At 45.1% G+C, this 16,075-nt stretch overlaps 1 protein-coding gene across 2 annotated transcripts in view; it reads right to left on the bottom strand.

Annotated features, from left to right (window-relative positions):
- Window positions 1–16,075, bottom strand: part of lima1a (LIM domain and actin binding 1a) — a 46,544-nt gene that overhangs the window by 17,954 nt on the left and 12,515 nt on the right. For both annotated transcript variants that reach the window (XM_047375944.1, XM_047375951.1), the window contains exon 3: window positions 5,290–5,335. In XM_047375944.1, the coding sequence (XP_047231900.1) occupies window positions 5,290–5,335 (46 nt within the window). The remainder of the gene's footprint in view (window positions 1–5,289; window positions 5,336–16,075) is intronic.

The raw sequence follows: 16,075 nt of genomic DNA, 5'->3' as shown, positions 1-16,075 counted from the left end.
TCCATAGTTTCCTCTTAATATATTCTTGCATCTTAAAATGGACATTGTTTAAGGCAGTCTTCTAAAGAGGTTCTGGCTGTAGATGTGGAGATCAACAATGAACAAATGACACTGCAGCCGATATCGGCTGCAGTTTCATGTCCACAAATTACAGCTGTGCAGCATTAAAGGATAACTTTCAGATGCATACGTATTCAAACAGATCAAGGAGGCAGCGCAGCAGTCGCTCATTTTTCTCTTCCAGCTAAACAAACAAAACGGTCCATCATGACTTATTATCAGACAAACCTTTGTAGAGAGGAATCCAGGCTGCTCTTTGATTCAGGGTTCAGTATGTTCCAAAATTTCAATCAATGTTAAGAGTTTTACCACCTGATTCTCTAAAACCAGCAAGATAGCAGCCCTTTAGCTAGTTAAAACTTTAGTCAACCACATATCAGAGTGTGAGCAAACAAAGTGGCAGGTTTCTGCAGAAGAGAAAAAGACGTGAAGAGGAAACAAAAACCACAAACTAAAGCCAAATGAAAAAAGTTGTGAGCTGCTCAGCATGCAAAAGTACAACTTTGCAGCCGGAAGATTAAAAAGACATAAAAGTTACAGAAAAGTTTTTGGAAAATGAAAATTTGAGATGTATAAAAACCTGTGAGTGATGCGGATGCTCCAGCTGTTCAGTTGTCGATTCACGGTTGTGTGAATGTGTGTACTGCCGTGTTTGCAGGGTGAAAACGCCACAAGCTGTCCCAGATGTGAAAGACTTGAGAAATGATCAGAATGAAGCAGCATGAAGTAACTCGCCCACCCCCTACAACACGCAAGGAAGGAAACTGAAATGCGGGGGAGGTGAAGGCAGGGGAGGGAGAGAGAAAATCAGAAACAGAGAGTCAGTGAGGAAAAGACAGAGGAGGGAAAAAAAGTGCAGGAAATGAGGAAAAAGGTAAAGGGAACACTGGAAACCTGGGAGGGAGGGTAACAAAAACAAAAGAACTCCAAGAAGAGCAGACAGGAAGAATCTGGACGTATGGCAATCTTTCTGTGAGCCTCTTTGTAAAGCTGGTGTTTATTCTAAGGATTGGATTTAAACATAACACCTTCAGACTTTCCTCTAACCACCAAGGGTAGGAGAGATGACAGAAAGCTAATGTGAACTTCAAGTTAAGCACCACAATGATTACTGTAGGATACATAAACATCTGCACCCAAACCCTTCCATTTAGATATTGTTAAGGCCTCTTAAAATACATGGGGTGCTGTGAGATTAGTCAGTTTGTACAAGAAATCCTGCAGCTTTATAATATTTTATTTTTTTTAAAAATAACCAAATTCTGCTAAATAAAGTAAATATCTTGTCTCATGCGACTCCTTCAGACTCCAATAGAAACTCAGTCCAGTGATCAGACAGTAGCAGACAAGATGAGCTCAATATACAGGTCCTTCTCAAAATATTAGCATATTGTGATAAAGTTCATTATTTTCCATAATTTCATGATGGAAATTTAACATTCATATATTTTAGATTCATTGCACACTAACTGAAATATTTCATGTCTTTTATTGTCTTAATACGGATGATTTTGGCATACAGCTCATGAAAACCCAAAATTCCTATCTCACAAAATTAGCATATCATTAAAAGGGTCTCTAAACGAGCTATGAACCTAATCATCTGAATCAACGAGTTAACTCTAAACACCTGCAAAAGATTCCTGAGGCCTTTAAAACTCCCAGCCTGGTTCATCACTCAAAACCCCAATCATGGGTAAGACTGCCGACCTGACTGCTGTCCAGAAGGCCACTATTGACACCCTCAAGCAAGAGGGTAAGACACAGAAAGAAATTTCTGAACGAATAGGCTGTTCCCAGAGTGCTGTATCAAGGCACCTCAGTGGGAAGTCTGTGGGAAGGAAAAAGTGTGGCAGAAAACGCTGCACAACGAGTAGAGGTGACCGGACCCTGAGGAAGATTCTGGAGAAGGGCCGATTCCAGACCTTGGGGGACCTGCGGAAGCAGTGGACTGAGTCTGGAGTAGAAACATCCAGAGCCACCGTGCACAGGCGTGTGCAAGAAATGGGCTACAGGTGCCGCATTCCCCAGGTCAAGCCACTTTTGAACCAGAAACAGCGGCAGAAGCGCCTGACCTGGGCTACAGAGAAGCAGCACTGGACTGTTGCTCAGTGGTCCAAAGTACTTTTTTCGGATGAAAGCAAATTCTGCATGTCATTCAGAAATCAAGGTGCCAGAGTCTGGAGGAAGACTGGGGAGAAGGAAATGCCAAAATGCCAGAAGTCCAGTGTCAAGTACCCACAGTCAGTGATGGTCTGGGGTGCCGTGTCAGCTGCTGGTGTTGGTCCACTGTGTTTTATCAAGGGCAGGGTCAATGCAGCTAGCTATCAGGAGATTGTTGAGCACTTCATGCTTACATCTGCTGAAAAGCTTTATGGAGATGAAGATTTCATTTTTCAGCACGACCTGGCACCTGCTCACAGTGCCAAAACCACTGGTAAATGGTTTACTGACCATGGTATCACTGTGCTCAATTGGCCTGCCAACTCTCCTGACCTGAACCCCATGGAGAATCTGTGGGATATTGTGAAGAGAACGTTGAGAGACTCAAGACCCAACACTCTGGATGAGCTAAAGGCCGCTATCGAAGCATCCTGGGCCTCCATAAGACCTCAGCAGTGCCACAGGCTGATTGCCTCCATGCCACGCCGCATTGAAGCAGTCATTTCTGCCAAAGGATTCCCGACCAAGTATTGAGTGCATAACTGTACATGATTATTTGAAGGTTGACGTTTTTTGTATTAAAAACACTTTTCTTTTATTGGTTGGATGAAATATGCTAATTTTGTGAGATAGGAATTTTGGGTTTTCATGAGCTGTATGCCAAAATCATCCATATTAAGACAATAAAAGACCTGAAATATTTCAGTTAGTGTGCAATGAATCTAAAATATATGAATGTTAAATTTTCATCATGACATTATGGAAAATAATGAACTTTATCACAATATGCTAATATTTTGAGAAGGACCTGTAAGCAATGCCTAACATCACCAAACCTAAACATATAAAACAAATGAGACATGTCTGACATGAGGAAGGACCTGAAACTGTCCCAAAATTGTTGAGAACCTTCCAAACGTGTTCATGAGCGTTTCATCCTGAGTTAGTAATAAGCAAATTACCCCCACTGCTATGGCTGCTGCTTAATCACCATATAATGTTAGAAGACATGTCCACCATAGTGGAGCAATGTGAGAAAATGTCCTTCTATCCATCGTCTTAGAGATCAGGGTAACAGCTCCAGAAGGAAAACCCAGAAATTCATCTCTCTAATGGCACTCCAGAAGGAATATATACAAACCAAGACACCTTATAGTGGGTAGTATATTTCCAACTGAAAGTTGATGTGTTACAAGCACAAAAATGTGTAAAGACTGTGTAAAGATATGATTCAGTCTGATAAGGGTCATATTGCGTTGGCTAGACGGTTGGGTTGGAGCATCTCCTAAACTGAAGCTTCCATGTTGTGTTTTTATCCAAATTGGTCCAAAAAACAAAAACAAAGGTGAACTGGCAGCAGGGTTATTGTGGTCCGATCCATCAGATGAGCTACTGTAGCTCAAACCATTGGCAGAACTTAATGTTGGTTCTGACAGAAAGGTGTCAGTGTAGCTTGTGTGCATGGATCTGCACAGCCACAGACCAATTAAGAGTGCTGACACATTGACCCCTGTCCACTGCTGAAAACACATATAGGGGCACATTAGCATCAGAACTGGCCCAATAGAAGCAGTTAGCCTGCTTTAAAGATTCATGTTTTCTTTTACATCACATGGATGGTAAGATGTTTCACATACCAGGAGAACACATGGGACCTCAGAGAAGAAGGAGAAGAAGGGAGGTCAGCAGAGGCTGAGTGATGCATCCTGCTAGAAAATAAAGTTCATTCAAGAAGATTTTGAGGAGCACAACAAGTTTCAGGTGTTGGGTTGGCCTCCAAATTCCCCTGTTCTCAATCCAATTAGATGTGATGGACTAAATCTAATCCATAATAAAAGGCCATGGCCCAACCTCACAGTTTACAGGACTAAACTGATATGCTGCTGATCTGTGGCACATTGGTGCCAGATACCAACTGCACACATTCAGCTGCCATGTTTTCGTAGGTAAAGTGTGACCAAGAAGCTATGTGCGTAGTTCCTCCAGCAAGTTCTGGATCTGCTGGGTTCTCCATGGCAAAAGACATACCCTAAAAAACCTTCAGACTGGAAGCATCCAGGTAGCTTCTCATTCTCCTGTGAATGAGAAGCAGCTGAACTTCAGGCAACCCAAGATGAGGGAGTGCATTACTTAATCTTTAAGGCTGAGTCCAGACACCACAAAAAGAAAGCTCATTATAGCTACTTCCATTAACTCATTCTATCAGTCTTTATCTACATCTCATTACCACAGTCAGTGTTCACGAGTGCAGATCACATTTGAGAGCTTTGTACTAAATGATGCCATTTTTTTTACATGATCGACTAAAAGGAAGTGAAGCTCACATAGGCATCTAACGGGATAAACAAAAGATTAACAACCATTTCACAGGCAAACTTTGGATAATTTATGCAGAAAGAGCAGCTTTCCTTCCAGGTGAGCACTGAGTGACTGCTGAGAGTGTGAGTGTGTGTGTGTTAGCAGCAGACACAAAGTTTATCTGTGGTGCACATGCCGGCAGTTTTTACAGCCTATGTGAGGACTCCTATCAGTAACTTGGTCTTTTGTGCATCTCCTCTTGCTTTAGTTACTATTGTTTGGCAGCAGTGTATACTGTTTTGTATAGTATTTAAATGACAGTGTGGACTGGGTTCGTTTATTAATATGGGGTGAGTTTTTTTTTTGTTGGTTTTCCCATTGGCAACTTTGGGATGTTTGTATGTCTATAATGAAAACCCTTCAATAAAAAATATAAAACGACAACCTATTGTTATGTATAAAACTACAGTACAGATGCGAGTCGTCTCAAAACATGGCTGCTTTCAGATTTTACCCCTTGAACATCTAGGAAGAGAGGTCTCCCATTACGACAAAAAGCTTTTAGGAGGTTGTTGAACATTCTCAGCTGCTTCTGAAGCTACACTGCTGTTGGTTGTGACTTCAGCAGAAGTAAGAGGATCATTCATATTTTTATTTACTGCGGTTGTAGCTTTGATACTTTTACTCCAACACAGAGGCAGAAAGCTGTGAGACACTGAATCTGTGTGCAGATAAAAAATAAAGCTCGCCACCAACAGCGCCACCTACCGTTCTTTTCCTCTCTGCAATTCCCTCCTCTGCTGCCATCTGGTACCTGGAGGAGAAAGACAACAGAGTCAACACGTTGAACATTAATGAACAAGAGGGAAGTAGAGGCAGCTGCACATACACACACATATATATATATAATGTTCCTGCAGCTCCAGAAATCATCTCCTGATCTGAGGTGCCATCCAAAAAACAAAATAACTTTAGTCCTACTTTGTTACTATCGGCTTAAAAGGAAATTTGTTGAATTTATCATTCTGTCCATAATTATCAGGGAATGTACATGTTTATTATAATAAAGACATCATTTGGACTATTTATTAGCAAATGTGGCCAATATTTACTTTGCTGTAGCAACTCTACAGAAACACAATCAATAATTTGTGCATTTTTGTTCAGCCAAGTCCGTATTCCTGCAGATTTCTACTTGATCGGTTTAGATTTCTTCCCGAGTTCAGCACATGCATTCTGGATTTTAATGTCCTGGATGACTGAGCATCAAGCACAGCTTCAGCTTTTATTTTCCTTTTTCACAGTAAAACAGGAACACAGCAGAATATCAGGTTTCATTGACTCTACTTTAAATTCAAATGAGTAGGAGACATTAATTTTTTCATTCATTCATCTGCTATACTGCTTATTCCATAGTGGGTCATGGGGGAACTGGTGCATATCTAGCAGTCTACAGGCGAGAGGCAGGGTACACCCTGGACAGGTCTCTGGTCCATGGCAGGGCAACACAACACATATAGGACAAACAACTACGCACACACTCATTCACACCTAAGGGCAATTTAGAGAGACTAATTTACCTAATAGTCAGTTTTTTGGACTGTGGGTGGAAGCCGGAGTACCCAGTGAGAATCCTACGCCTGATAAGATTACTGAACACCTCAGGACACTGTATAAACCTACTTTCAGATTTCCTTCAGGGCTTTACTCATTTTACTGAAAAAGCATGAAAATCGAAACTGATCATTCAAGACATTTTAACCTCAAACCTGGACTGTATGAGTGTTTTCCTAATTCTCAATGTAACATTTTGACTGGAACAACCAGACCTGTTTAACACAAACATTTGGAGGAATCCAGAAAGCTTTAGAAGAATAAAGAGTGATGTTGAATCACTTTGAATGCTCTTAAATGATCAGTATAGTTTTTGCCTCAAACTGTTTATTAAGCAATAAAACTTAAAAAGGCACCAGTTTCTGTAAGGTGGTTTTATGCCACAGCGCTGTTTCAACCTGCACAGATCAGTAATAGCCCCTAGTGGCCAAAGGGTGAAACTGCAAGCAGAAACTGAAATTTTAGCTCAGAGGGGCATCGCATCTAGGAAATGAAGGCAGAAAGTTCATAAACCCAAGAAAAACTGGTGCAGCTGTTTCCTACGGTTCTTAAAATAATGGAATAATGTGAAATCTGCCTTCAGTAATAGAAGGATAGTAAATAGTAAAGAGGATCAACCCGTGTTTTATAGGTTGCCTTAGCCAAGCTTGTTCAAACAGCGCCCTTGGGGCTCATGCCGGGTCTGTAAAATTAACCTAACCCATATACCAAGAGCCAGTTGTAATATTAGGGAATGAGCAGCCGTTAACAGAAGTGACTGTCGAGGAGTGGATGACTGCTGTGGGCTACTCGGTCATCCAGACCTCCAGTTGAAGAAGGTCGAGACTTCTGGATGCCCCAGAAGAAGGATGCTCAGCAGAGAGACGTGTCTGCCTGAGCACCCTGGACCGACAGCCTGAAAGGGAGTAAGGTTGTCTGTGACTGATAAGGCCATCAATCACAACCCTTGCAGTAACTGCATAGCGTGCAGGTGAGGATAGGGCTTTATTGAGTGTAGACTGACCAGACCCAGACAGTAAAGCTAGTAGCCAAATAGTCTGAACCCATCCCTACTCGAAGGTACCTCGAGAGTCTTTGGAGACGGACAACTCGAGACGACAAAGACAGGGATGGACGAAGAGATTGAAATGCAGGAACTGACGGAGCAGGGAGCTGAAGGACCACTCCCATAAACAGAACAACCGACATCTACACAGTTAGAGCTAAACCCCTTTCCTACTGAGGTGCTGCTAGGTAGGGATGGATATTCAACATGGACTTCATCAGTAAAGAAAATATTCCTCAGTTTCAACCAAGAGCAACCAGAAGAGACACTGATTAGTCAGCTAACAAACCACCTCCAAAGGCGTGACACATACTACTGTTCAGAGATAAAGCATGGATTCAGACTGGTCGTGATACCATGCCCCAAGCAGTCCAGAAGAAGGAAGACATTGGTCAATGGTTACACTGGTAGACAGGGTTTCTTGAACTGTGGGGACCGGGGAAGCTGATCTCACTGCACAGTCCATCCAAAAAATATGACCCAATTGTAAAGATGGTTGCCAATGAGACTGGATTGAATGGGTACCTCACAAACCCCACTGCCAGAGCCACTGCAAGACTGAAAGATTATGAACAAGAGATCAGAAAATTACCCAGTTCAAAGAAAAGATGCGAGCCATCCAAGATGACGACAAGATGAGTGTACTTGAAGAGTGTAGTGAGTATGGCTGACCGGAGCAAAGAAATTACCACAGAGCTGACTCAGAGATACCAACTTATGACTTAATGGTAGAAACAGAGAGTGAAGAAGAGGGCGACGAGTCAGAACAAGAGCAAGACCTAAGAGAAGCTGAACCCAGCCATGGACCAATTATTACCCCCTACATTGTAAGCCCGAAGGGCGACATCCTTCAGCGGATTGCCCAGACCAGTCTAGAACCGCAAGAGACTACCAGTCAGGAAGCCCTCCTGTCAGCAGCCCTCGAGTGCCATAGGGGAACCCTCAAACATATGACCAACACCCCAAGCCACAAGGAGCAGGACCCCACACAAAGTAAAGTAAGAGACCTTACCTTCCAATTTGAACAAGAAGCCAAAGAGAACAGTGCCAGTAACCAACGCAGAATGACAAGAAAGACAGATGTCGAAGAAGAAGGGCCAAGAAAGGTTAGTCAGATGTCAGAAAGAGTCATGATGATGAAAGTCCTAGACCCGATGCAAGACAAATTTCCTTGCAATATGGGACTCGACTTTACCAGGTTATCGGAGACCCCTGGGACATAGAGGGAGACGAACTGTTAGTTTTCACAAATGACAACTTCAAGATCCGCAATACCAAATTCAGGAAAAAGTTAAGAGCCCAGGCAGGGGAAGATTACAAAAAAGAGGTTCGAGAGCTGAGAAGACAAGTGAGCCAGAACAAAGCAAGCAAAGTGCATCTGACCAGTGGGGTCGACCTCCCTTATTATGCTGTCATCCACTCTCCCATTGCCGCTTACAACAAGGGAGAGGACTTGAAAGATTACAGACAGGAAATGTGGGTAGCCCTGGAAGAAGGACTGAATGCTGCCATCAACCACGGCCTGAGAAGGGTAGCAATATGCCTAGACTGAGATCACATGACCTGCCTTGGGAGTCGGCAGAAAAAGTGGTCGTCGCAACAGCACACCACGTAGTCAAGAATCTGCTGACAGATGCCTCACTGACCGAAATAGTCATCGTTACTCCCCTCAGCCAGCATGAGAGTTGGAGGAAGAGAGAGTTGGTGTTAGTAGAAAGGATGGACGAGAAGAAGCCAAAAGATCCCCCTCACTTAGAGATACCAAGAATCCAACAAGGGAACAAAATCAAACCACACCCTGATGAAAAATGCTACCTGCACAAGAGTGAGACCAACCAAGCTTCCCGCCCGGAGAAAGGACCAAAATCAGCAAAGAAAGACGGAGCTGCCCCTTCAACCTCCGAGCAGGCTGTGGAACATAGCCTAGCTTGTTGCAGCCTGGAAGATCCAGATAAAACAGAGCGGGTTCCTAAAACAGATTTAAAAACAAAGAAGAGAAAACAAAGTCCAGCCAAAGAGGAGCTCCTGAGTCCCTCCAAAATGGAGCACTTGAACCCATAAAGAGAAGACAGTGAAATCAGTGGCTCAGAAGAAGAAGAACCATCAGAACATGAGACCTCTGGGGCAGAGAGTGATGACAGTGAAAGCCTGTTTTCAAACCCAGTGCAGCCGGCAACCCCTCACAAGCCACTCAATGTAGGACAGAGAAAAGGAGAAAAGAGAGCAGTGGAGATATTTGACATCTACCGGGTCTCAGAAAGAATGGCCAGAGACCTGACATGGGGGCCGGTTCAAGCAAATTATGGGCGTCAAGCATACATACCAGAAGCTGGACAAAGAGACTATCACGTCCCGGCTGTATGGGCTGACCGCCTGGAGGACAGAGTCGCACTCAGGGTAAAAGCAACTGTTGGGGATGGGCCAACATCCTAATGATGCCATTCTACCACACCCTAGCAACTTATCAGCCCCTGACCAGCAAGTTCAGAACCGCTTATGTAGGAGTTGTGCATGATGTGATGTTAAGGAGATTAAAGAAAGCAGCATAAAAGTATGCACAAGAGATTGAGCAACAGGTTGATGAGCCGTCAGCCGAGGAAGAACCTCCACTGCCGTCAGCACCGTGCTCCACAAGCAAGCCCATAGGAAAAATGTCTAAAAAAACCACGGCATCCAGCCCTGAAGCTGATGTTTTTCTAGAGTACAAAAAGATCAAGACCTTAGTTAGAGAGAAAAGACCGGAAGAAAGTAGTGAAGATTACATCAAAGATGCGTGGCCGATGATTACCAATGCTACTGAAAGTGACGAAGGTAAAAAAATTGCGGCTGAGCCATGTAACAGCACATCCCTTAGACAAACAAGGAACAGCTCAAAGTCATTATGAGAGGTTGGTGTTGGAAGACATGGATGATGAAGACTCCCAGAACAGAAGAGCAAGACTGCGCATGGATGGAAGTCAGCGCCTTGCACCGGTGTGGCATGTGCTTAAGCAAACAATCTCACCAGCTAGATATGTGAAGGCCCTCCGAGAAGTATCCAAAGGGAGGAGAGATCGATTTTGCCAAAATGCCGATGCAGGGTACGACAGTTCCACAGATGGACCAAGCATCTGTCCATCTGCTGCTCTTATGACCTAGAGCAGCAGTTTTACGTAGAAAGAAGAAAGCAAGAAGCAGGACAAGGGGCCAAACCACCAGTGTGAAAGCTCCAGCCAACACCCCTAACAGACCGCCGCCTCAGAGAAGAAAAGAACTGCAAAAGGAGATTTTACGAACCACCAGCATCGCAAGGCCCACAAAAGAGAGGCACCTTTCTCCTTAGAGAAGAGTACGACAAACTGTCCTCTGAAGAAAAGAAGGCCCTCTTCGAGTCACGCAGATCAGGGACCGGGGCCCAGCCAAGTGATGATGACACGGCCACGAGTCACCCTGGAAAATGCCTACTGGAGGGGGAACGAAATCTACACGAAGGTAGAAGGAGAACCCTATCTAGTCGACATCGGGGCTGAGGTATCCATGACTCGCAGAGGCCTAAAGACAACAGGATACCTTACGGTCCAATTTGCCAACAGGACCGTAGAGGAGATGCCGTATGGAACTTGGCAAGGAATCATTTGGGTGAAGGGTCCATACAACCTCATCACCATCACAGACTTGAAAGAACTCAACAAACCATGGGGCGAGCGTCACTCTCTATCTCAAAAGGTTGAGCCAGCTACGGTAAAGGTTAGTAAAAGTAGGATCGACTCAGAGTTGAGTGGGGGCTCAAGAGTGGTACAAAGCAGTAAATGTGCCAGAAGTAACTGAACAGAAGCTGAAAGAAAGCGACTTCTCCCCGGCTGGGAAAGAGAGATTACGGAAGATCATCACCTCAGCAAATGTGACCCGGTTCAAGAACGACTGTGGAGACCTGGGACCGAAGTATGTGCACCTCATAGAAGGGGGAGTGCATCCACCGGTTCGACAGTACCTCCTGAAACCCAGATGCCATTGAAGAAATTGATAAAATAGTAAAAGAATTGAGCGCTCTAGGAATCATCAGAGAAGAGCTAAATCCCATCACTAACAGTCCCATTTAAGTGGTAAAGAAACCAGAGTCAGCAGGAGGAGGTTGGAGGCCAGTAATCAACTTCAAGGCCCTCAATTGAAGAACCATAGCAAACCGGGCCAGCATAATCAATTCAGAAGGAGCAATGAAGACATTAAGAGTCAAAAAATATAAATCCTGCATTGACCTAGCAAATGGATTTTTCTCCCTCAGACTCACAAAGCAATCACAATGCAAGACAGCATTTACACACAAAGGCAATAGTTATGTGTGGCAAAGGCTACCTCAGGGGTACAAGAACTCCCCTATTGTGTTCCAGTCAGCTGTAGTGGAAGTTTTGGGTGACCTAGGAGCTACAGTGTACATAGATGATGACACCGAAGAGGAGCACATAGAGAGACTGCAAACAGTGGTGGAGAGAATCACAGCAGCAGGTCTGAAGCTGAATCTCAAAAAATGCCAGTTTGGACAGTTTCAGGTGAACTACCTAGGATTCCAAGTGACAACAGATTTGGGACTCTCAGAAGGGTACTGGCACAAATCCAGCCACCTGAATCCAAAAATGATCTACAAAAGATTTTGGGACTTTGTAACTATGTGAGAGGTCAAGTCCCTAATAATCAAAAACATGCTAAGCCATTATATGCCTGTCTGAAGAAGCGAGAAGGAGAACAAAAAGTGACAAAGGAAAACTGGACATGGACTGCATTGAACCAGAACGACCTGGATAAGCTCAAAAGAGCAATCCAAGAAGCTGTGAGGTTGGAACCAAGGAGCTTGACTGAAAAGTTGGTGGCCGAGATCAGCTGTGAAGAGGAGTACTCCATGCTGAAAGTGAGCAAAGAAAATGGTAACTTTGTGGAGTTACACTTTGTCTTCTGAAATTACTCCAAGAAGAAAAAGAGTTAGCAGTGCTTGCTAGATACTAGAGTACCTTAAAAGACCTAGCACAAGGTCAGCAAATTAAAGTCATCACTCAGAGCCAAGTCCACAGGTATCTCAGAAAGGGGATGGTGGAAAGCACAAAAGCAACCAATACAAGGTGGGGAAGATGAGAAGACATCCTGCTGGACCCCGACCTTGAGATTGGCCCAGCATAACCAGCCAGCAAAACACCCTTAGAACCATCTGCGAAAGAAAAGCCTCAAGAGTGAGTCCTATACACTAAAGGGTCGAAGAAAGGACTGGATCACATGGCCTACTGGGGGTTTATTCTCAAACAGCATGGTCAGGAGAGGTGTCGCCAGAAAGGTAAAACCCCCTGTAGTGCTCAGGCGGGAGAAGTGACAGCAGTGCTGGAGGGAATGTTGGAGTTGATGAATCACAGACAGCCACTACTGTGCACAAGCCTTGAACAAAGACTTATCCATTTGGGAGGAGAATGGATTTGAAAGCGCCAAAGGAAAGTTAGTGGCCCATCACGATCTGTGGAAGATGATCGCCGAGCTGATTATGAGTCTGGAGCTTGAAGTAGAGCACCAGAAGGTTCATACCCGAGAAGGGGCTCACTGGCGTGGAAACGATGAGGTGGATTGCTATGTTCAACAGAGAAAAGTCGTCTTTGTTGGGATCGAGAAGTGGGACAAAATGCCACAAGGACGGGCGGTCCCTGAAGAGTATGTGGATGAGGTGGTACGGAGCATGCATGAGGCCTTAGGACATGCAGGCGTGCTGCCTACCCGTAAGGAATTGGAAGAGTAGAAGCTCTGGATCTATATGAAAACACATCCAGCGCGTACTACGGGACTGTGAAGTATGTGGTCAATACAACGCATGACGCTGTGGGCAGCGGCTGGAAGGTCTGACCATCAAGAGCACCATCCCCTGGGGCTCAGTGTGCATGGATGTCGCGGGCCCCATGGGAATAACAGGGAAGAAAGGTGAGAAATACCTCCTGGTGCTAGTAGACTCAATATCAGGGTATGTAACTGTAAGAGCAGCAAGGAGAGCCAATGGCAGCAGTGTCGTTGCCATGCTGGAGCAAGTCTATAGTTCCCTTGGGTGCCTAAGGAACTGCGAACAGACAATGGGACTCATTTTCACAACGCACAGGTTGACCACTGGTGCCAGAGACATGGAGTAATGAGAGTTTACTCTCCACCATACACTCCCCAAGCAATCAGAGTGGTGGAACGCACAATAGGTCTGGTGAAAACCTGAATAGCAAAAAAATGCTAATTCTCATGACTGGAGCACCAAAGCTGTGGAAATAGGGCAAGCACTGAATGACAGACATCGAGTCAGTAGACCCTCTCCTGCAGCAGAACTCAACCAACAACCATTCTCTTCACAAGAAGTGGGGCGGAGCGCCAATGAGAAACAGGGAAGCCAATGCCTAAGGTGCCATTCCGTGAGGGACAACAAATGTGGGGGAGAGCACAAGATCACCCTGTGTCGACAGCAGTGAAACCCAAGTACAATACCACTGACATTGTGAAGCAAGTATTAGATTGTAACACAGTGTTGTTACAGAAGAGAGGGATCCAAGGAGTTGAACAGCTCAAGCCAATTCTCAGCTAAGGATAACCAGAAACCAGAGAGATGGCCAGCGAACCAAGCATCATACTACCCTACATCAGACTGGCCACTGTACATGGGGTGGTTGCCATTCGAAGAACCACTTCAGGGCTTTGGGCAAGAAGAGCCTTGAAAACAAATTGGAACTTGCTAAAAAAGGATTCCTGTCAACGGAAGATGAAATGTTTTGGTGGCGAGAGGTCAAGAACTGTTGCGCAACCTGCACGGCTCCAAGTCAGCTCAAGGTCCGCTGGGAAGGACCAGGACGAGATAAACCACTACATAACACCGGTGGCGACGAGTTAGACTAACTGTCATACAAGCCCATCAAGGTAACGGACATCTTCATTTGTGGGGCGTGCCGAATCACCACTCTCCCCAGAGTGGTCTTTGTGACCCAGTGGGATCTGCATGAGGAAAGGCCAGATCACGAAGGCTGATGCAGGTGGTTCAAGCAGAAGGGTGGCAAGTAAAGCGATTTTATGATCCACTCAGACCCTTTAAACCGCATCCTAATGAAGGGAGGTCTGCACCATATAGACAGGCCACCCAGGACCAAGACAGTGTGGTATTAATAGCTCAACCATCAGCTCCCCCACTTTATCAAGGGTTATGTGGAACCAAAGAATGGGGTCACCTGAATGATGGCCTGGATGGGGGACCAACAGATCTGCTGATGGCATCAATCAGGGAGCCCTGGCCATATGATCCAGCCTCTGGCCAGGTAAGCCGCCCACCTTTAACCACCACACAGCATCCCCTGGTGTTTTGAGTGTATAGAAACCAGGGTCAGGAAGGTATCGGCACTGCACTGGAACAACCTCCCGACAATGAAGAACAACAGGCGCAGCCAAGTGGATGGTTCAGGCCCTGGGAGTTGACAACCTGGGGACAGTTAATATTAGAAGTTGTTGCAAATCCCGACCTCTCCCTGGAAGACTTACCCGACACTCCCAAGGAAAGGGGTGCTCGGTGTACAGGGCTATACTACTACACCACCAGTTTAGACGCCTGGGGCAGCCATGGAGCCAGACCCAAACAAAAGGTGGGAGAGTTAATCATAACCTCTGAAACCTGGCATCGCGATAGGGTGCTACAGATTTCAGGAACTGTGGCTCATTGGACAGACACACCCACTGACCCTGGCTCCACCCAGAAAGTACAAAGGGCAGTGCAAATGGTTGTAGTCCCATTTAGAGGTATATACTCTGTCAGGGCAACAATAACAGTCATTCCAGATTAACAAAAAGTTGACCCTGGAAATGGAGAAGTTGCAGCAGCATACAGGAATTAACACTCACATTCCTGGCCTTGGCCCTCTTTGCCACAGAAGTGGAAATGGACAAGAAAGGACAAAAACTGACGGACCAACAGCAAAAAGGGATAAAAGTTGTCAGGCGTCAAAAGAGAAGAAGAAGACGAGGAAAAGAAAAAGAATGTTCATCATCAAGTTCTCGCACGAATGAATGTTCTCCATCAAATTCACATACAAATTTCAGAGTAAAAGTCGGGCCTAACACATGGAATGGCCTGAGGAGTCCCATATCGAAAACTGGGCTTGTCTAATAAAACTAATCCTGATGGCAGAGTTGATTTCACCCCTTTCTACACAGCTCCAGAAAGTTATTTTGTTTCCAATATTGAATACCACAGAACGACAGATCTGCAGCAACCGGACCACGCTGGAAGATGCCAAGCCCTGCCTTTGAACACAAGTAACTTTTTCGTCCCCTACCACTCAATGTCTTGGCAGGGCAACCAAGGGTGTGATCCGCTGACTACTCGGGTCACTATTTAGCCAGAAGGGCCCGAAAGCCTGCCATGGATATTCAACTCAGTCCATCTTCAGGTGGGAGGAATAGATTTGGAAATGGGACAGCATTATCAAGAACCATTACAAGGAATGTATTGTAAAGTTTCAGTGACCAGAGCTGTAATTTGGCCCACTTCACCTGCAATGTCAAAAGAAGTGAAGAAAAGAGAACATCTACCTGGCAGTTATGTTTTCAACAAAAACCAATTACCCATTTCTTTTGAAGTAAGTACAGTTTATCCTAACCCTCCACACCAACACTGTACCATTCCTGCCCGCCCCGGTCGATAAGTAAAGCTCAGGCTTGATGGCCACCCTCTGTACACGGCAGTTAGCACCCTGTCAGAAGTAGGGCCTACCAACGCTATAGAGAAAGACGAGCCATTAATGGACATGACCTAGCGGGACCACAGATAAAACCCGACTGCTGGATAGTCTACCAGTGGAAGTGGGTGTGGAAAGGGTTGGAGCCAGGCTTGCCTTACACATCACCCATTTATCAAACCCTGCTCAAAAG

The sequence above is a fragment of the Girardinichthys multiradiatus genome, chromosome 1 (assembly GCF_021462225.1).
Source record: "Girardinichthys multiradiatus isolate DD_20200921_A chromosome 1, DD_fGirMul_XY1, whole genome shotgun sequence".
Classification (NCBI taxonomy): Eukaryota; Metazoa; Chordata; class Actinopteri; order Cyprinodontiformes; family Goodeidae; genus Girardinichthys; species Girardinichthys multiradiatus.
Note: the sequence above shows the minus strand (reverse complement) of the source record. Positions and strands in the feature narration are given on the sequence as shown.